The 20,878-nt window shown below is 44.0% G+C and overlaps 1 protein-coding gene across 1 annotated transcript in view; it reads left to right on the top strand.

Moving 5' to 3' along the window:
- LOC107676208 (serine/threonine-protein kinase WNK2-like) overlaps nucleotides 1–20,878 on the top strand; it is a 130,502-nt gene that overhangs the window by 95,470 nt on the left and 14,154 nt on the right. The window contains exons 27-30 of the mRNA XM_016470713.1: nucleotides 5,611–5,811; nucleotides 11,977–12,075; nucleotides 14,790–14,834; nucleotides 15,839–16,137. Coding sequence (XP_016326199.1) covers nucleotides 5,611–5,811; nucleotides 11,977–12,075; nucleotides 14,790–14,834; nucleotides 15,839–16,137 — 644 coding nt within the window. The remainder of the gene's footprint in view (nucleotides 1–5,610; nucleotides 5,812–11,976; nucleotides 12,076–14,789; nucleotides 14,835–15,838; nucleotides 16,138–20,878) is intronic.

Raw genomic sequence — 20,878 nt, 5'->3', positions numbered from 1 at the left:
TTTGGTATTTGTGAATCTTAAATATATTCATAATCTGCTTTACGTTTACCTGGCACTGGAAGTCCTTTCACAAACTTGTAACTTTCATTCTCAGAGCAGAACCATACATAGTTCATTTATATTTCTACATGACTCCCTGCAATACAACTCTGATTCTTCAGTCGCGCCATCTAGGGGTCTGTTATTGATACAACCACAACTTCTACAACTGATAACGGAGTGCTCAAGCGGGTACTGCGAGTCATGTTGAGGTAATTAAAATGTCAAATTAATGTTTTGCGCTCAATTGTTTACTTATCAGACAAGTGGCCGCATGATAAGAGGGAAAATTACACAGTGTAGTCTTTATCACCCTGCAGAGGTTTCTTTTGCAAAATAATCTGCTGACTGTACACGATCCCTCAGTTTGGGAACCACTGGAGTAGGCGATTTGTGCTCTATTAATTTGGTCTGTTACGATGCTCTGTGTTTGATTACTAATGTCTGTGTAGTACGGCGTTGCACACAGAGGACAAAGACGTTCAGCCTCGACTGTTTATCGTCATTTGTGTTAAAATTTGCAAAGCGTACCAAATTTAACAAAACAATATAAATGCAAAATTTGACGTTTATAATTTTGTTCAGTGTATATAAATGCAAAATTTGAATTCATGAATATATAACGGTATCCATGGTATAGCAAAATCCATATCATGGAACAACATAATACCGGTAGTCACTTTCATACCGGTATAGCGCCCACCCCTACTTCAGGATACATCTCGCTTGAATGGCAGGGCATTATATATATATACATATATAAATGCATCATTCATTCATATACACGGCAGCAGGTCAGGCTGCAGCCTCGTTGCACATCATGGCGGTGCTTCAGGCTTATCAGGCTGATCTGCTGAAAGACCTGGATAAAGGTCAGGGTCTTTCCCCTGATGAGGTGGCTGAGTTGCGCCGCACCACAGATCTTGCTCTCTGTGCCACTAAGCAGGCCGCCACTGCAATTTGGCAGATCCATGGCAGCCATGGTGGTTACGGAGAGATATCTGTGGGTGAATCTGGCAGATATCGGGTCGAAAGAGAAGGGCTTTCTTCTTGAAGCACCAGTTTCCCCTTCTGAGCTTTTCGGCACTTCCGTCGAGACGGTGGTCGAGAAGTTTAAGGAGGCCAAGACGCGCTCGGCTGCCTTCAAATCCTTCATTCCACAAAGGTCCAGGTCTGAGCCCGAACAACAAAGGGGTCCTGGACCGTCTTGATCTAAGGATCAAAGGCGGGCTCAGAAGACTAGTGTCGCGACTCGCGCCCCTCCCCCACCTGCGGGTACGGTTCAAAAGGGGTGTGGGTCTAAGTGTGTCAGGTAAGATTTGAGGGAGGTGATCCTGACTAGGCATTCTCAACGCTCTTGTCTGGATCAGAGTAAAACCTGAGCTACCTACTCACCTTCCTCTGAGAGTATTACATCTGCTCTCATCTTCCTCCCCTTAATTCCCCTAAAAAGCTTCCCTCCTGACTGAGGTTAGGTAGGAGCCTCCTGCGCTTGCATTGCAGTCTCTTATGCTTGGCCTATGATGTTTTGTTCTCTATGGCTACGTTCACACTGCGAGCCTTAGTGCTCAATTCCGATTTTTTTCTCAGATCCGATTTTTTTGTATAGCTGTTCACATTGTTGTTTTAAATGTGGCCAATATCAGATTTGCAGTGTTAACAGATCATGGTTCTGAACTGACCCGCATGCGCAAAAGAACGATACGAACAGGGTTTCCAGATATTCAGAACAAAATCCGTACAATTCTTTCTCAAAACTTGTCCAAAACTAGCCCAATCATGTTCAGGGAGGTTAGTGGGGTCGCGTCAACCCACGAAGTTGAAAAACATCCCACGGCAACAGAGGAAAAAATAGCCCAATTGCGTGGGGAAAATGTGGATTTGGCAACACTTGCGCAGTGCGCCGTCATACGCAAGTAAACATGGAGGATGTAAAGTAAGCGATTATGCATTTATTTATAGTGTGATCTGCTGCAGAAGCCAGCGAAATTATGCACAGGCAATATGAAAAAAATGCAGAGTTTTTCAACTTTTATGATACAAGCCCTCATGTTTTGCTTGTAGAGTTGTCACTGTAATACACATAAGTTCTGACACATCACACTTCCGCTGATCACCTTTCGCTACTGTCTTGATAACTTTGGGTATGTAAAATCTTTGAAGTGTCTACCGTCAGCGCGGAATTATGACGAATGTCGATCTTAAAGCCGCATGAAATCCGACATGACCGTTCACACTGCGGTCGCATTGCAAGACATCTAACATGGATCGGATTTAGTACCACACATGGAAGTGGCACAAATCAGAATTGAAAAGATCAGATTCCATGCGGTTTGTGCTGTTCACACTGTCATGACAAAAACAGATCTGAGTCACATGAGAGCAAAAAAATCAGATTTGGGCCACATTTGCCTGCAGTGTGAACATAGCCAAAGTCTCATAGAACTACCTACTGATGGTTCGGACCCCAGTGCTCTTCGGACTTCGCCTCCAGCGTATATCCATGAGCCTGAGTAATGCGCGGGAGCCATGGTTGGTGAGTACGATCCATTTCATCTACTCTACTGCTAGTTCTTGTGTATTTGATACTAGCCTTTTTCTGCAGCGCTACTCTGAGCTGTGTTGTTTTCTGACTTTTAGGTTTAACCCCCCTGTTAAGTCAGGACCTCCTGCTGTTGACCGATTACAGTGATGGTTTCACTCATCGGTACTGGATCCAGGCTGGCGATAGCCCTCACCTTCTCGTGGGCTAGTACTCTTCTGAGTACATGCTTTGTGACATGCTCCCTATCCTCTGGCCAGGGTGCGCTACTCATTTCTCACCCTGAGGGGTCTCCTGAGATTTTAGTCTTTCCTTAACCATCATGTACGTTCTCTGAGCTAGAGCTCCTCTCGCTGAGGCGTTGACTTCATAGATGGTCAGGCCCGCGGGTCCTCCCTGTCTACTGCCCTTATGGTTGAACCAGTAATTGCCCCTCTGCAGAGTGGGCTTGAGTACACTGCGTTCTCTGAGGTAAGAGGGATTTGTGTTTCTGCGAAAACCCCTCTTGTATGCTTCTGTTCTGAGGAGCAGTAAGCTCTGTACGCATGAATGGTTATTGGGTCCCGCTATTTCTTCAGATTCTATCGGGTCTGGTTTTAAGGGACCCATGCTCTCTATCGAGCATGAGACCGTGTCCAGCTGCACCAGTGGCCTGTCTCTTATTGGGCCCTGCTGGGTTACCCCTTCTAATCTAGCGCCTCCTTCTGGTCGAGCCGAGAATTGCTCCCCTCACTGTGAGGGTTAGCTATGAGTCGCTCCCAGTATGTGCTGTAAGGGCCCGCCTCAGCTTGAGAGCCGAGAGCGCTGCTCCCGAAAAACTTCATTTGCAACGAAACTGAGGCCCGTTTCTGTTGCCTCCTTGGTCAGTTGCCTCTATGCCGGGACCCTGTTGTTCTCTTTAGGAATGTGTGATCCCCTTCTAGCAGGATCCCATTTCAGATGTCACATTTGCCATCTATCTGCTTCCCGGACATGGCTGTGCTCCCCTCACTGCGGGAGGGTCCCCTTGAGCTCGCCGGTCCTGGGCAGACTGGGTGAGTCCTCCTCTCGACTTGAGAGATAGGTTCTCTGACCCTGGGCTATTGATCGCTTCGGTCGAGCTGGGTTGCTCTCTCTCCTCGCTAGGGGTTGAACCCTCAGCTCTCGAGCTCCGTGGCAGTGACATCAGGTAGTTAGGCCGCTTGCTGCCTCCCTGATAAGCTGCCTCTATTTGGGTCAAGCCAGGCAGTGCTCCCCTCACCCCGGAGGGTTGTCTTTGAGCCTGCCGATTGAGCATCTGTGGACTTCTCTCATTGAGTCCTCCGCTCGTTTGAGCTCCATTGAGTAGCGGCCTCGGGTTGTTAGGCTTCTCTCCACCTCCCTGTTGAGACGCTCTCTTTGTGGGTCGAGCTTAGCAGTGCCCTTGGGGGTTTCATGAGCACGCCCCTCTTGATCTGAGCGTTCGAGTCCCCCTTCTATTTTTGAAGTTGGGCCTCCGCTCTTTTGAGCTCCGGATACCAATCATGACAGGCGGCTGGACCATCTCCTGCCTCCCTGGCGTGTTGCTTGTTAAGTGAGCTAGCTGTGCTGCCCTCACCATGAAGGGCCACTTGCAAGCGCGCCGTTCCCTATCTGGGCATCTCTGAGCAGATGCTTCGGATTCTGTTCTGTGAGCGTACCACAGTCACGTTAGGGCCCCTAGGCTGGTTTAATACAGCCTCGGTTACCCCTTAAGCAACGGTGTTTCTAAATCAATGCTATGGTATGTGCACACGCTGAGCTTCTGTGCACTTTCTAAAATCCACATTGTGGTAAGTGTGCATGCTAAACTTTCTGTGCACTTTCTAAGTCCTGTATGGTAAGGGTTACGCGCTGTCAGCCTCGTTCTCTTTCTCTGAGTTGGTTTAGGCACCGGTTCTCGCATTGGGCTCCACTCAACTTATGTATCTCTGTTGATACATTTCTGAGCAGGGTGTTGCCACCAAAGATCTGTCGAGTCAGTTCTTTGAGCAGGTTTATTCAGAACCAGCGGTAGCCCCCCTGGGTGGCAGGCCAGGGTCTGGTTTGGTTTTTAGACACCTGGCCGTATACCCTTAAAGGAATCTCTTTCTTCTGTTTACAAGCCTTGAGCTTTGTCCTAGGCTTGGGCTTCCTAGCCCAGCCCTTGACAGGTAAGTTCTTTTAGGGTATGCAGCTCAGGCCCTTGGCCGAAGGGGATAATGTCACTGACAGCCGTCAAGATGTCCTTTGGGGCAACTCCCATGCCTATGGTAGAGTACTTAGTGCTCACCGTGGTTTCTGGCATGCACTTCCCCCAGCACTCCGTGGGTATACCGTTCCCCATAACGACCCCTAGAGGACGCCGTTCAAAGTTCTCTCGAAAGGGAACGAGACACTGCGTCCTCTAGTTCCCTTGCCATGCTTCGGACGTAAGCTTCAGACGAAGAAGCGGATGACGTGTGCTCCCGGCGCCCTCTTATACTTTGGTCGCGCCGGGTGATGACGTCGGCTGTCGCCGGCCAATGTTATTGTTGTGTTTAGATGTATGCTTCAGACACCAGTCACACTGAAGGCATTCCCCATAGCGACCCCTTGAGGACGCAGTGTTCTCTTCTCAGGGAACCATGGTTACATACGTAACCCAAGACGTTTTATGGTTTGACCCAAGTCGCTACCAAGAATTTTATAAGTGTGATCATTTAGAAAAGATTTAGCATTCTGAGTCAGAACAGCCTGAAGGTCTGTGCCAAGTTTGGTGATCATTGCTTGAAAGCTCTAGGATGAGATACTGTAGAAGCATAAATTGTAGATCAGCGTGTTGGCTTGGCAAAGTAATTAGAGTAATAATTGTACAAATAATACTATTTCCAGATATGCAGTCTGGAAGTACTCCAGTACTCCAGTTTTGCGCAACCTGTGCAGCTTTGTATTTTAATTTGTCTAAATTCTTTTAAACTTTAATCCACCAATATGAAAGTTGGATCCTCTAAGTAAACACACACTATAAAAGGCCAGATTTGTCACTGTCAACCCTCTGTGTTCTCCTGTAGCAGAGACGTGCTCCAGTGTGTCGGGGTCTCCGGTCAAGAGCTCGGATCTGGGTAACAGCTCAGTGGGATCCAGCACAGCCACGCTGAGCCCCGTGTCAGAACCTCTGGAGCCGGTCCAGACTCAGCAGCCCTGCTCGCTCAAGGGTTCTCTGTCCTCTGACAACATCTATGGCCCCACCACACACACACCACCCCGACAAGGTGAACACACTCACACGGCTGTAGTCTACAATAGCCTGTCAAGCATATGCTGCTGTACATATTTGCTGTAAATGCGTCTGCCGCTGCCCTAACCAGCCACAGTGCAACAAATATCTAATGTCCACTTGCCTCGTGGAAAGCAAAATGCATCATGTAGTAACACAATCACGGCCAATCACATCATATTTGATAACTGTGATACAATTATGTGAAGCAAGACTTTAATGTTTGGAGCTGTCCTAATCAACACACATAGAAACCAAACCATGTGATTTATTGCTCAATATGCATGCCGCCTGGCTTGGATGCAGTGTGACAGTTATTTATAGTTGATATGCAGAAGACGAAGGTGTCAGAGTTGCCTCTCTGAACAGTGTATCATGTTCTAGATTATCATGTCTTTCTCCTTCTCTGTTTTTTTGTCACGCATATCTCACTCACACGCATGGGATTATTGCCAACTTTCACAGTCTCTCATGTGCGCTCCACTCATTTACTTCGTTTAAATGGAGTCAGCCGGAATGTGACATTTAAACGGCTGCCTAATGGCTCAGTCACACGACATGATTTCATGGACAGCAAAGAAAGTTTAAAGGATTGCATGATGCTCATACTGTCATCATTCTTATGGATCAGTAGACATTTTCACACATTTAGTTATTGCCACAAATATTTCTATTTTGAGGTCATGCGTGAGCAGAAAAGCAATCGATCTTATGTATTTCAAGGAGTTGGGTCATTGCCACAAAATTTCTGTATTTGTCGTGTAATCTTTAATATGAATACTTGGTGCCAGAGATGTGGCACAAACTGCACATACTCTGTTTGTGGTGGTGCTTACGCAGCAACCTAAGTTTGAATCCGGCTCATGTCATTTCATGATTTCATCTTCCGCTATGGTTTCCAGTAACCTCTATGCAAAATCCCCAACAGGAAGGAAGATACTGAAGAAAACCTGCACATGACATCATGTTGGGTCCAAGTTTCACCTTCTAATTTATTGAGTTCTTAAGTAGCCTAATCAGAGCCTGTACTTCAAGCACACTGAGAATATATGTACAGACCTGAAAATTGCAAAATAAATTTAAAGGATTGCATTATGCTTATACTGTGTCTGAACAGGGCAGTAGAACTGTTATATTCAGTATGGTCTCCGTAATCTCAGATGTAAAACCAGAATTAACCAGAGTCTCCTGTTCAAAGGCTAAACTCCAATGTTCCACATTTCCAGCCGGGTTTGCCAAATGCTGCCCGAGCCTGGAAGAGTGACTCCACTCTGATCTGTATCTCCTGAAGGAGAGACACCAGGTCCAAAAACCATATGTGGGACGGCCAAAACAGTGCTGACAGCAGTGATATACTTTGTCCTCTTGTACTCTCATACGAACCGACAGACTTAATGACGGGAAGGCATACAGACCAGTCATCAGCATCACATTTAGCAATTACTCCAAGAGGTTTCGGAGGACAAAGGGAGAACGAAAGGGGGAAAGTGGGTTCTTATTCGACGTGAACAGATCCACTTTTGCCCTGCCCTGCCAAATGACTCCATTTCTGAGGATGCAACATCCATTCTCTAGGCCTCGACCTTCTCATGAAGCACCTTCAGTGCCAGAAGCATGTGCTATGCCAAAATAAGAATGTGCCATGCGAAACTTCCCACGGGGCACAAACGTATTCCCCCTGGTGCTTTATGTAAAAAACTACTGACACTGACATGACGGCTTCAATTGACCTATCGGTAAGCCCCTCCCCTCAAACGCAGATGAGCCAATGGCAGTCGAGTATCAGTTGCACGGGGATCGGAACTCGGACAGCTTTAGGTTTCAGCGCAATAGAGAAACATTGGAAGATCCAAAGCTTTCATCGTTTTGATAGTGTTTATGCTACAAAAATGGAAAACGATGTGCCTAGGGTAATTGTAACACTGATTCCATGTCTCCTGAGAGGATGGGCAATGGAATTTATTTTATTATATTTCCTAAACCCAAACAAAACAGAGCAAAAATGTCCCTAAGCATTCAACCCAATCCCAATGAAGACGAAAACATTCATTTTCTGGTTGTCATACTCTCATTAAGTTACAATTTTCTAACAAACTAAAAACTAACATTAAAGTGAATGAGTCAGTGCTAACGTACAAGTATAAATAGCAAACTGTTCTCACGTCATGTACAGTGTAAGTCAAACACACATAAACGAAGGTCTATATATCAGTGCCTCTCCATATTAAACTGGTTAAATGTTAATTAATTTAATCTTACCCTGCGGTACATGAACAGTGTTGTCATTGCAATCGTAACAACCATAACATGAGACTTCTCCTGTTTGCATTGTGATCTGTATTTTTACATATTTATTTTAAAATATTTTATATATCCCTCCATGGCATATTTAAGTCTCACTCGAATGATGGTCCTTCTGTGTCCAACATTTTTTTTAAAAACATCTTGGGACAACGTTTTCACACTTGACAGCTGTCATTGTAAGACAGTAGAAACTCAACAGTAACCAAGGTGGCAGGGCTTACTGATAGGTCAATTCTCCAGAAGGAAATGGCTCAAAAGTGGCATCATCTCCATTTATGTGCCACATGAGATGATGGCCCTTTTGGACTCGGTAGGCTGGACGTCCTTCATAAACTTTTGTCGTAGGTTTTTGTCATAATTCTTGTGTCAACAGAATCCACCAGAAGGTACCACCAGAGTCAACAACCGGGGATGTTTCCAAGGTAACAGGGTCCAATAGCATTTGGGTTTAACCCTTATTGTGCAGTGAGGATTCCAACAGGGACAAACTCCTCAGCTGTTGACCTACCACCAGAAGGGGAGAAAATTCGAACGCTCGGAAGAAAGCACCATGCTCATAAATAACCCTCTACAGTGAGGGGAGCGATGCTTTAAAAGTGTATCAACAGAGACACACTAGTTGAGTGGAGCCCAAGGCGAGTACCGGGGCCTAAGCCAACTCAGAAAAAGGGAACGAGGCTGACAACGCGTAACCCTTACCATACAGGATTTTAGAAAGTGCACAGAAAGCTTAGCGTGCACACTTACCACCATGTGGATTTTAGAAAGTGTGCAGAGTGCTCAGCGTGCACACTTACCACCATGTGGATTTTAGAAAGTGCACAGAAGCTTAGCGTGTGCACTTACAATAGCATGGATTTTATAGCGATTCCTAAGCATCTGCTCACAGATGCCCAGAAGTACTGAGCCAAACGGGAGTGGCAAGCTCAAAGACAACCCTCTGAGGCGAGGGGAGCGCTGCCTGGCGATAGCATTTTACAAGAAGGGTTCTCGCAGAACGCCACTCATACCTCCCGCTCGATGTCTCGGGGCGAACCTGGATATGGCGTACCAGTCAGGGCAGCCTGAAAAGCATAAGCCCAGCCCGGACGTCCAGGAGAATCGCAGTGCTGTGCCGGGGACCTAACGACCAAGAAGGCTCCTGCAGAAGCCTGTGATCTGGCCACATAATCCAGGAAGCATGAAGCTGAGTGCTGTACCGGGGACCTAATGACCAAGAAGGCTCCCGCAGAAGCCTATGATCGGGTCACATGATCCAGCAAGCATGAAGCCGGAAAAAGGGCTATCATACAGACTGGATACAGCATCGACGAGTGAGGTCATCACTGCAAGTCGAGAACCCGGTTCTGAGTCCAGCAAGAGGGGGTGTTCACCGAGGACCTACCCTAGAAAAGGACAGAAACGCACAGGTCCCAGAAAACACTGCAAAATAGGCTAGCAGGCGGATTCACACAACCACCAGCGCATTATATATATATTTTTCAAAATGGATCATACTCACCCACCATGGTACTCGCGCAGGAGCCCCGTTCAAGAAGCGAAGCCCGAAGAAGCCTCTAGTCCAGACCATCGGTAAGGTTGTTACTATGTGAGACACAGAACCAACCGAAAACATCATAGGTCCAGCATAGGAGACTGCAATGCAGGCGCAGGAGGTTCCTAACTAACCTCGGTCAGGTGGAGATGATGGTGGTTACAGGGGAATTAGGAAGGGGAAGATGAGGGCAGATGTTAAACCCCCCGAGGGAGATGAGTTGATGTTCAGGTATCACCTCCCTCAGGTCTTGCCTACCTCCTTCGTGGAATGGAGGTTTTGAAGGCCGCTGAGCGCGCCTTCGCCTCCCTGAACTTCTCAACCACCGTCTCGACGGAGGTTCCAAAAAGTTCGGAAGGCGAAACCGGAGCATCGAGAAGAAAGCCCCTCTCTTTCTTCCCGATATCTGCCAGGTTCACCCACGGATGTCTATCTGTTACCACCATGGCCGCCATAGATCTGCGTGAGGAAAACGGCGCGAGAGGGAAAGCCCCTCCTTAAACTCATCAGCCAGATCCGCCTGCGATCCCCACGAGCTCATTCTCCTCCGTGCCTCAGCAGCGGTGGGTCCTGAACCGCGGGGAGCAGACGGCTGCCCCTCCTTCCTCGAAAAGAGAGACAGACGAGAGCGGAGCTTTTTCATTGAAAAACTCTCGCAGTGAACACAGATTGCCCCCTCGAGGACATCACGTGCATGCTCTTCGCCCAAACAAAAGACGCAAAAATCATGTGTGTCATCAGGTGTCAAATCAGGTGACACGGATCCACACATCTCCTAAATGTCTTGCTAGTGCTCGCCATAATATGGGAAGAAAGATCGCTCTTACCACCGGAATGCACGCTTCAAACAAAACTCATTGAAGACGAAGAAGAGGATGACATGTTCTCCCGGCGCCTATTTATACTATAGTCGCACCGGTAGTGACGTCATAGGCTGTCGCTGGCCAACATGTTGTTGGTGTTTTTTGGATGCACATAATAGTGAAAGCCATGAGATCGGGGGAGTATAGAATGCCTCTATCTGTTGCAGGCCTTCCCCAAAAAACCTGTCACAAAACATAAGGCCTGATTCAATATAAGTGGCCTAGCATGCACCATGGGGGCAATGCTTTTTGTAAGCACATCATTGTAAACGTATGACTCGAGGAATGACTGCTGTGCTCTGAAGGCATTGTTGCTCAGAACATGAGTGAGGAGCTGTTGATCTATTGGTTTGACAAGATGCAAAACACAGAGAAACTAGCAGAACAGAATCTCGAGGGCACTGAGAAGAAAAGCAATTACGCTTTAGCGGTTTGACACAATTCTCCAAAGAGGGGCCATTTGACCCTAAAGGTCAGGGAAGCCTTAGTTGCCAGCCTCAGATGTGCTTACGTGGCACGAGTGGTCTGTTGAGTAAGGCCATTGACCCCAGTTCTTTTTAGGGGGAGTCCAGACTACCTGGCTGCTTCTTGGCTCCTCTCGAGGTAAATGGCATCATTTACTGAAAAGCAGTAGATTACTTCTTCTTTGCAGCGTGAAACTTAACGAGAGCAGCAATCACTGCATTGGCAAAATGCCCCAACTAAACAACAGGAGCATCCAGCCGACTTCTGTTTCTCATGGATATCTGTGAGGTTGAACCACAGATGTCTCTTGGTCACCACCAACCCTGTCACATAACGACGGATCGTGCGAGCCATATGCTTCTTGACTTAAAGCACTTCAGTTGTTCGGCTGAGCTCTTCATCTCGGGAGTCAAGCAAGTAATTTCGTCCATATCCTTAAGAACATCAGCTTGCTACGCCTGCAATACCACCATTGTATGCAATGCCACACCCACCAGCCATATTATTGTTAACATATTATTGATAACACTTTACTAAGGACTTTCTTGAGCAGTGAAGTGACAGGAAAAAATTTAATAATACAATTAAATATTTGCACCAGAAGACATGGATAATTTGGAATAGTCTTCAATGCTATCATAATGGTGTAGTTACAAGTAAAATCTGCTAATCTTCTTGGAGTTGAATGGTTAATATGGCAGTTTTACAGTTCTTTAACCATAAATGGGTTTCATGTGTGGAAGTGTCTAGTGATGCATAAGAGGACTGTGACCTGTTATATAGATTCCAGAAAAGTGTTCCCATTGTTAGAAACACACAGGCACAAGTACACATCTACATTAACCGCTGTTTTCTGAGACGCTTAACCAGTGTTGTGGTGTGTTGCTGATATGATGCTTGTTGATGGGGTACTGATCTGATCGCTGCCTGTGTCGGCTGTTACACCTGTCTCTCTCTTTCTCTCTCTCTCCCTCTTATATTCATTTCTCCACAGGCTGGACCGTTTACCACCAAACATCTGAGCGAATCACCTATAAATCTAGTAGCAAACCACGCACTAGATTCCTCAGTGGACCCGTGTCTATGTCCATCTGTTTGTATTTGTTCTACTTTTCTTCTATTACCCATAATTCCCTTTTCCCTGTTTCTTTCTGCTCTTCTTTCGTGATTTGTTTTGGTTTTTCTGTACTGCATTTCTGTCATATTCACTTCCAATATTCATCCACACACTCATTCAGTGATCATCAGGCATTCTCAGCCATTACATTTCCATCTTCATTTCAGATGGCACTTTCCATGAATAAGGTACAAAATAGGGTCTGATACTTAAAAAAGCAGCACTTATTCAGTGAAGGGGGGTGCGTAATGTTCCGTAAAATGGTATTTGTCAACCTCATGAGGTCAAAGTAAATGTTAACAGTCTACAGTTCAAATGCAGCTTAAAAAATATAATAAATATGAAATAAAATACATCAAATCAAATCATAGGTAGCAGGGTTGCAGACTTCTTCAATCCTAAGTGAAGCCGTTACTCAGTAGGGTGCAAAACTCCTAGTTTGGGAGCAAATTTTGGCTTGTAGTTTTTGCTGAACTTATATTTACTTTAAATTTAAAGAAAATATTTGTTTGATCATTTATTCTTTCAAAATTGAATGGTTAAGCTTGACAAATGCAGTCAAAACTACAAAAGAAAATGAATTATTTACCTCGCTGTCCTCCGTACTGTATGTAGAAAGGTCTAAATGATTACAAAATGGTTAGATAATAGTTCATCCTATATATCCAGACGTTCTCATGAAAAAGACTTTGAGATTTGTGCATCTACACCAAAGTGTATCGTGTTCGTGGAAAGAGCTGGATGTCTGCTCATCTGGCCTTCAGTTTGTCTTCTGTACAAGCGCTTTGTGCTGGGCTGTAGCTTTGACCGATAACATGAGCTGTCTTTCCTCAAACATGGCCATTCTTAACATTTAACTGATAGCAGAGAGAGTGTGTATGGATGTCTGCCAAAGCTTTTCTATCGTCTGTATATCTGTGCCTTCTTTCCTTTTCATTCCACGTAAAATCCCAATGAGACGATGGTTGAGGTGCGGTGTCATGTTTGGAGTCAGAAGACGAGCATGCCAAGGGCACAAGCAGGTTGCTGTGAAGAACATCAGGGCTGTATTTTGAATTTTTTATCTCTGTCACCTGCATGATTATAATATGATGCTGTCCAAGAAGCATATTATATTTACCTTGTGTTTCTGTTACGGCTTGTAGTATTTTGTTCGTCTAGGTGAGAGTTCATTTTGGAGAAAACATGAATTTGCCCACCAGTGCGTCATAGCTATGAATAGGAAGCTCATTTCTTTTTATACTTGGTCTCCGTCTTTGTCAAAAATTATATGATTTGGTCAGTATTCTAACCTTCACTGTGTGAAAAATTATTTTTCCCCCCTTTGTAATTTAAAATGTAGCATACAGCACTTTAGTTTATTCATGTTTCAATAGTTTACTTTATATGCTTCAATTTTGTTTTATTTACGGTTTTCCTGTTTAAATGTTATTTGTACAGTATGACATTTTAAAGCTTGACAGAAATTCTGTCTACAATAGTCACTTGTAAGCAGTGCCGATCCTAGACTTCTGGGGGCCCTAAGCAAAACTTTGTCGGGGCCCCAAAATGCTCCCCAGCCCCTTAACCTATTCTTTCAGAGCAGTTTCACTGTCAAAACAACAGTGAATTAAAAAAAGTAGAAATTAAATGAAAGTGAATAAAAAAAAAAGAACAAATATACAAATAAAATAAACAATTTAGCCTATAATAGCCTACTATACAGAAATTGATTAAAGTAATCAAATGTAAAAATAAAGCACTGCATAGACTTCACCATATAAATTAAATTGATTCATAACAAAGTTATGAACAATATTCAGTGAAGAGCAATGATTAATTCTGTCCTTGTGTTATTTGATTAACAGATGATGACAAACAGCGGCAGGTTTATACAGTAGGATGCTGTCACGCTATGCACAGATCTAATATACTGACTAGCATTCGATTAGGCTACTTTTCTAACCGTTTATGTTCACTTAAGATGTAACTGACTGTGTTTAGGGAAAACTCACCAAGACTGATATTTTGACATGAAATCTAAATTAGAATGTTGTGGATTTTAGTCCATGTCTATTAACTCATCTGCCCCATATGGTTTATTGTCCAGTAAAAGGCTCACAAAAGTAAGAATGTCCCTTATTATAAATACTCCCTCTATCTAATGCTACAACAGAAGCAAATGAATGGACAGCTGTTATTAGAGGTGATAACCATGAGCTTTACCCTCGAATCTTGACTCAAAATAGAATAGCTAATGATGGTGGTTTGAGGTCCTCCAGAGATGAATGTAAAGAGTCTACACTGCTTTCATCCATGCTACAAGCAGTCATGTGTGAATTCTGCTGTCTTCAGTTTGTCCCAAACTAACATCCTGTTTCAATAGAGAATAGGCCAGGAAAGAACAGACAATCATGCTTGTCAAACCATTTTATAAAGTAGGACATTTAGTCAAACAAGAGTGTTGAAGTTCATTCAGAGTTCAAGCTTGAAGGTTGTCTGTACTAAAGGCCTTTTTAGCTCATAAGCCATTCAAACACATCACTCACCAACACCTCATGATATCACAGATGAAGCCTCCCTGCACCTGATTCTGTATCTGTTCACTGATTGGTCGCTGTGTTTTCTTGTGCAGCAGCTTGTCCAATGGGCTGTGCCATGTGCTTTCCCCGCCCCTTAACACCTTTGTCTGTGCTGTTTTGCTCTTGTAGGGTCCACTGTGAAACGGCTATGTCTAGGGAAAGAGCGCAGCAGTAGTAACTATCCCACTCCTTTCTTCTTCAGTCCTAGTCCCTCTGTCTACCTTTTTTCTTTTTTCTTTGCCATTTTCATTTCTTTTGTTGGCATGAGCGATCACCTGTGTGATAAGTGCTTAATGTTTGCAACAGCAGGTTGCGAAATGTGCGTAACCGTTTTGATTCTTTATATTAATTAGATTTTTTTTTCTAGTGCATGGTGATATCTGTGCGATACAGTCAAGTGCTTATTGAAACCTTTATGATTTCTGTATTCCTGGTCATTTAAGTGCATATGTGTATGGGTGTTTGTTTTTTGTTTGGTTCTGTAATCATCCAGCTGCTTGATTTTAGGCTAGAAACAAGTACTCAACAAGAAACGCGCAGATACGATCAGATCCACCATCACATTTCAAGCACACCCGATGTGCATACTCGGTTTTTGTTCTTGCATTACTGTGCTGGAACAAACCTCAAACTTGCAAATCTAGCTTCATGAATAATGCATGTTGACAGTTTAACTTAAACTAACATGCTCGGCAAGACTGCATTTTGTACATTATGCCCAGGCCACAAAATTTTGCTGAATTGTAATGCCATTCAAACACCAAGCTATTTTGTAAACAATTTCTTTGTAATTTCTCAAAAGGTGACACAGCCACATATTCAACCTTACATCTGGCATGAGCATGTTCGATTGTCTCTCCAGTCACAATTGTTTTTAGTGTATTGTTGAAACTAACTATGAATCGTGTCAAATAATCAAATCTATTTGCACCCCAAGTATGAATAGTGCATAATTTATTAGAAATTGTTATTAAATCATTGTCAAACCAAATGTTTAGACTTCTAATAATGGATCTATTCATTAGGGCTTGTTTTGTATTAACCGTGATTTTAACCACACTTCACTGCGTAACGTAATGAATGACATCAACAGTCTGTGAGCAGCAGATTGGTTACAGAGGACCTCAGGGTGAATTCTCTGAGTTTTTGCTTGAGGTCTTTCTCAATCTCTTTCTCAGGGTCTCATAGTACTGGTGCCGCCCATGTGACTTCAGCATCCAATCAGAACCTGCCTCCCGCAGCTATGCCTGCTTCATCCTCTCGGCCGATCACGGTGCTTGTTCAGGCTCAAGCAAACAACAGCAACAACAAAAGCGGTACATTCACCGATGACCTACACAAGCTGGTTGATGATTGGGCAAAAGAAACTCTTGCCTCTGCCCCTCAGCTCCGCCCCTCTGTGTGTCAGAGTAGACCGCCGAGATCTCATCAGTCCTTCCAGACCAACCCCACTCCAATGTCCAGAATCCCCAATCAGGTACTTTATTAGGTTTGTCCTTCAGAACCTTAAAGGGATAGTTCACCTTCAGTTGCTAGTCCTCATTGATTTGCATAGTGTTTTTTCCCATACTATGGAAGTCAGTGGGGACCAGCAACTGAAGGTGAACTTTGCCTTTAACAAATGACAGAAAATTTTTGAGTGAGTACATACAATCTGGTTTACATAATTTGTTCTTACATCATGTTTGTAAAAAAGAATGTCTGACTAATATATTGCATTTGTGGGTGCTGATGCATGTTTGGAGCTTGTTGCTGCAATAAACAGTGTTGTTGGGTAGAGCTTGAACTTGTCAGCTAACTAGCGTTCAACATAAACAGCAGCACATACTGACATTTGTGGGAATCACCCATCAATTACTCTCATCTGACCTACAGTAACATCTCAGGTTACGCATGTAACCATGGTTCCCTAAGAAGGCGAATGAAACACTGCGTCCCTTTAGAAGATCGCTATGGAGAATGTATAAAAGGTGTAATAGGGCACTTGAAGAACACATCATCATGTCTTCTTTGTCTTCAGGAGACCATTTGTTTGTGCATGTGCAAAGAATGTGACTACTATAAAACACCCAGGCAAGTGTTTTTAGAGAGTGTGTACCTCCATGTCAGAGGTTATTTGACACCTTAGGACAAACACGACTCAAATGTGTTTATGCGTTTGGGTGAGGAGCACGCATGTTCAGTTCTCGAGCAAGCTAAATGCACTCTGTGCATGTATGCAATCAAAAAGCTGGATGTACTTTTTTATGCATTCATGGGACTGACTAAAAGAGATTGTAAGAAGCTCTGTTCTTCTTTGATTCTCACCAGAGGAAAAGTAGTCAGCATTGTATGAGCATGTTCGGCTCTCGAGGGAGTTGAACAAACGATGCACTCTTGCACCTATTTCCTGCTGTTCGTGTCCCACTGCCATCAGAGTGGCTAGACGCGATCGATCACGGGGATTGTAGGAGGAGCATGGAAGGATCTGATGGAAAGTGCATTATTTTCCAAATTCCTCCTGTTGTTTCTAATTATGTGGCACTGAGTAAACAGAATAATGTGGAACATCTAATTCAAAGGTTTTAGATGCAGTGAGAGTTGGGGCATATATTATTGATAAATCTGCCCCTCCGCTGTTGTTAGGCGCTATGTGTGTCTCCTTGATAGCTATTCTGGACTAGGACATAATAAGGCTTTACAGAGTCATCTTGTTGAGGCCTCTGTCCTTGGAGCTTGAATTAGGGTTGTGTCAGGTTGTTAGGCTCTCTTGGGCCTCCCTGGTTACTGCCTTTAATTAAGAGCCTCCTCCCGCTATGAGAGTCATCTCTTTTGAGGCCTCTGATCCTTAGAGCTCCACATGCTGTCCACTGTGTTGACCATGGTTAAGCTTCCTCTTGCTTTAGAGAGTTGTCATACTGAGGCTTCTGTTCTTAGAGCTCGGTTAGGCCGTGGTACTGAGTTGCAGGCTCTTTGTGAGCCTCCTTGGTACTCCTGGCTTAGGAGCATTTGTTAGGCCTCCTTTCACTATAGAAAGTCATCCTGCTAAGGCCTCCATTCCCCTGAGCTCCGCCTGGTTGCTAGGCCCTTTCTTAGGCCTACTTGACAGCCATAGGATGTAGCTAGGCCACCTCTCGCTGGAGAGTTATGCTTGGCCTCTGTCCCTGTGAGCCCAGGTAGGGGCTAAGTTGCTAGACTCTCTGTGAGCCTCCTTGGCTGCTGCCTTTTTAAGAGGAATGTTATTCCTCCTATTGCTATAGAAAGTTGTCCTGTTGAAACCTCTGTTTCCTAGATCTCCGCTGGGATAAGAGTTCTGAGTTGTTAGGGTCTCTGTGATTCTCCTTGGGATGTTCCATGTGTGGGATGTAGTTAGGCCTCCTGCTTTAGAGAGTCTTTATGCAGAGCCTCTGACTTAGAGCTCGGTCAGACAGTAGTGCCAAGTTGTTAGGCTGTCTGTGAGCCTCCTTGGCTACTGCCTTTTAAGAGGAACGTTCCTCCTCCTCTTGCTATAGAAAGTTTCCCAGATCTCCACTGTGATAAGAGTTCTGAGTTATTAGGGTCTCAGTGAGTCTCCTTGGGAAGTTGTCCAGTGTGTAGGGTGTAGTTTGGCCTCTCGCTTCAGAGAGTCTTCATGCAGAGCCTCCGTCCTTAGAGCTCAACCAGACAGTAGTGCCAAGTTGTTAGGCTCTCTGTGAGCCTTACTTGGGAGTAGGGATATGCCGGTATCAAACTTTCATGTTGCGATTAATTACTAATGCTTTTATCACAGTATACGGTATTATCACGGTATTGAAACAGGGTTTAAGACTGCATTTAAATTAATTATTATTATTATTATTATTTCTGCAGTTTAGCGCCATCTGCTGTCAGAGAGTGAAAGTGCGCTTTCATCCAGAGCGTCTCTCACATGTTCTGCCATGTGCTTCTCGTCCGCGCTTATTTACATCAGTGTGCACGTGTCTTTCACGCAGCATACAGCGGTGTTGTGCATTTTAACCAGTTGATGGGAAAAGTATTCTTAAAATGCATTCAAAATTCTGAATAACTTGTAATATATAATTACTCACGGTATTTAGAAGAGCCCACGATAACAATATCGTGCATATTCATTACCGTGATATAGCGCATTACCGAATACCGGCACAAGTCTACTTGGGAGAGGAGAGTTGTTAGTTAGGCTTTGCTTAGAGAGTCTTTTGGCTGAGGTCACTCCTCAAAGCTCCACCTGGACAGCAGTATCAAGTTGTTAGGCTCTCTGTGAGCCTCCTTGATAGCTATTCTTAGTGTAGGGCAAATGTGGACCTCCTCTTGCTTTAGATAATCTTTATGTTGAGGCCTCGGTCCTTAGAGCTTATTTAGGGAGTAGTGTTAGGCTACTGGTGAGCCTCCTTGGTTACTGTCTTTAATTCAAAGAGCGCTGCTCTTCTTAGATCTCTTCTCGCTGTAGAGAGTCATCCTTTTTGGCCTCCGCTCCCCAGAACTCCGCTTGAGTAGCAATTCTAAGTTGTTAGGCTGTCTGTGAGCCTCCTTGGAAGCGGTCTTGATTGTTGAATGTAGTTAGGCCTCCTTTGGAGAGTTGTCATGCTGAGGGATTCTCAGAGCTCCAGTCAATGACTATATTGCCTTAAAGGTTTTCTCTGACAGCTGAACCCTTGAGCTCTGCCCACGGGCTAAATTTCTTTTTTAACTTGGTACTGCAAAGAGGAGAGGAAGGGTGCATTCTGGGACTTTCTCTGATAGGGTTTGTAGCTCGGATTTTGGCCATAAGGAATTAAGTCACTGGTCACTGGTGTGTACCTTAGGGATTGGGACTTCAATGTCAGCCATTTAGGCAGTCTGTCCCTTCAGAGTGGGTATTTGTTCCCCATTGCGATCCTCTAAAGAGATTTGAAAGGGAAAGTCTCATGTTACGCATGTAACTGTTGCCATCTTCAGGTATTCATGCTCGTCTCCTTCAGACAAGAAGTGGATGGCATGTCCTACAGATGCCCTTTTATACTGACGGTTACACTGGTAGTGACATCATAGGCTGTCACCGACCAATGTCATGTTCATTGTTGTGTTTTGACACATGCTTCAAACACTGGTCATGCTGGAGGTGTTTCCCATACAATCCCCTAAAAGGGATGTAGTGTGAGTTCCCATTCAAAAGGGATTTCAAAAGGCAAAAGGCAATTTCATGTTTTAACCACAGATTGTGATAGAGAGGCTAAAGTTTTGTAGTGCAGCTTTAAATCGAATGAATCTCAATGAAACCATTTACGTTGTTTATACATTGTGAAACGATTCACGAGTGTGCAAAGCTCATGCTAAATATTGTATTGTCATATCTGGAATATTAAGTGGATACTGACTTAAAAGCCTCTGATTGGCCATTTGTATTTGCACGCTCAAACAGGTCTGTGATTGGCTACAATGCTCAATGCCGCAAAATAAACATTTAACACTCTTCATAGAGTGTGTGCACACATACAGGAATGTTTAAAAGCTATCACTGGGTACCGGATCCACTCGGTACTCTGTGTCATTGGCTGGTGTCGTTACGTTTTTAAAATTTAAGTAACTTGGTACTAAACTACTGCTACTTTTGACAACACTAATAACAAGTGTCTTAAGCCAGCTGTACACTGTACACCATTTTTGATGTCTTTGGGATTGTTATGTCCGACTTAAACAATATGAGTGAGATATTGTGTAAAGCCCAGGTGTGCAAAATCAGTGGCCTTGTGGTAGGGGTGTGCGATATATATCGTCTGCGATAATAATTGTGGTTTTAATGATGTGCGATTTGACATTATTGAGTATATCGCAAAAAAGTCAAACAAAACACACCTACAGAGTGCATACATACATTATATGATGAAGTCTAGTAGGTTAGACTATTCAAATGCATTTTGAATGATCACAAAATTCAAGATATGGGGGCAGAAAACTTACATATTCATATAATTTCACATAGTTAATCAATATCACATGCAGAGTACTGTTTTTTTTCTCCAAAAATCAGCATGATTACAAATGTGATATTGATTTTATACAACAGTTCAATAAACATTATTAATAAACATTACTTACCATATTGCCTGTTTTTGCTCTATTTCGGCAGCAAAATTAATTCCAAATACAACACTTTTTTTTTGTTTTTGCGTCTCTGAGCAACATGACGGTGTTTCGTTCCTGAATGAATCAATCATTTAAATGATTCAGTTCAATCGCAATGACTCGCTTATTAACAGTGA

Source organism: Sinocyclocheilus anshuiensis, unplaced genomic scaffold (genome assembly GCF_001515605.1).
Source record: "Sinocyclocheilus anshuiensis isolate Anshui unplaced genomic scaffold, SAMN03320099.WGS_v1.1 scaffold2430, whole genome shotgun sequence".
NCBI lineage: Eukaryota > Metazoa > Chordata > Actinopteri > Cypriniformes > Cyprinidae > Sinocyclocheilus > Sinocyclocheilus anshuiensis.
Note: the sequence above shows the minus strand (reverse complement) of the source record. Positions and strands in the feature narration are given on the sequence as shown.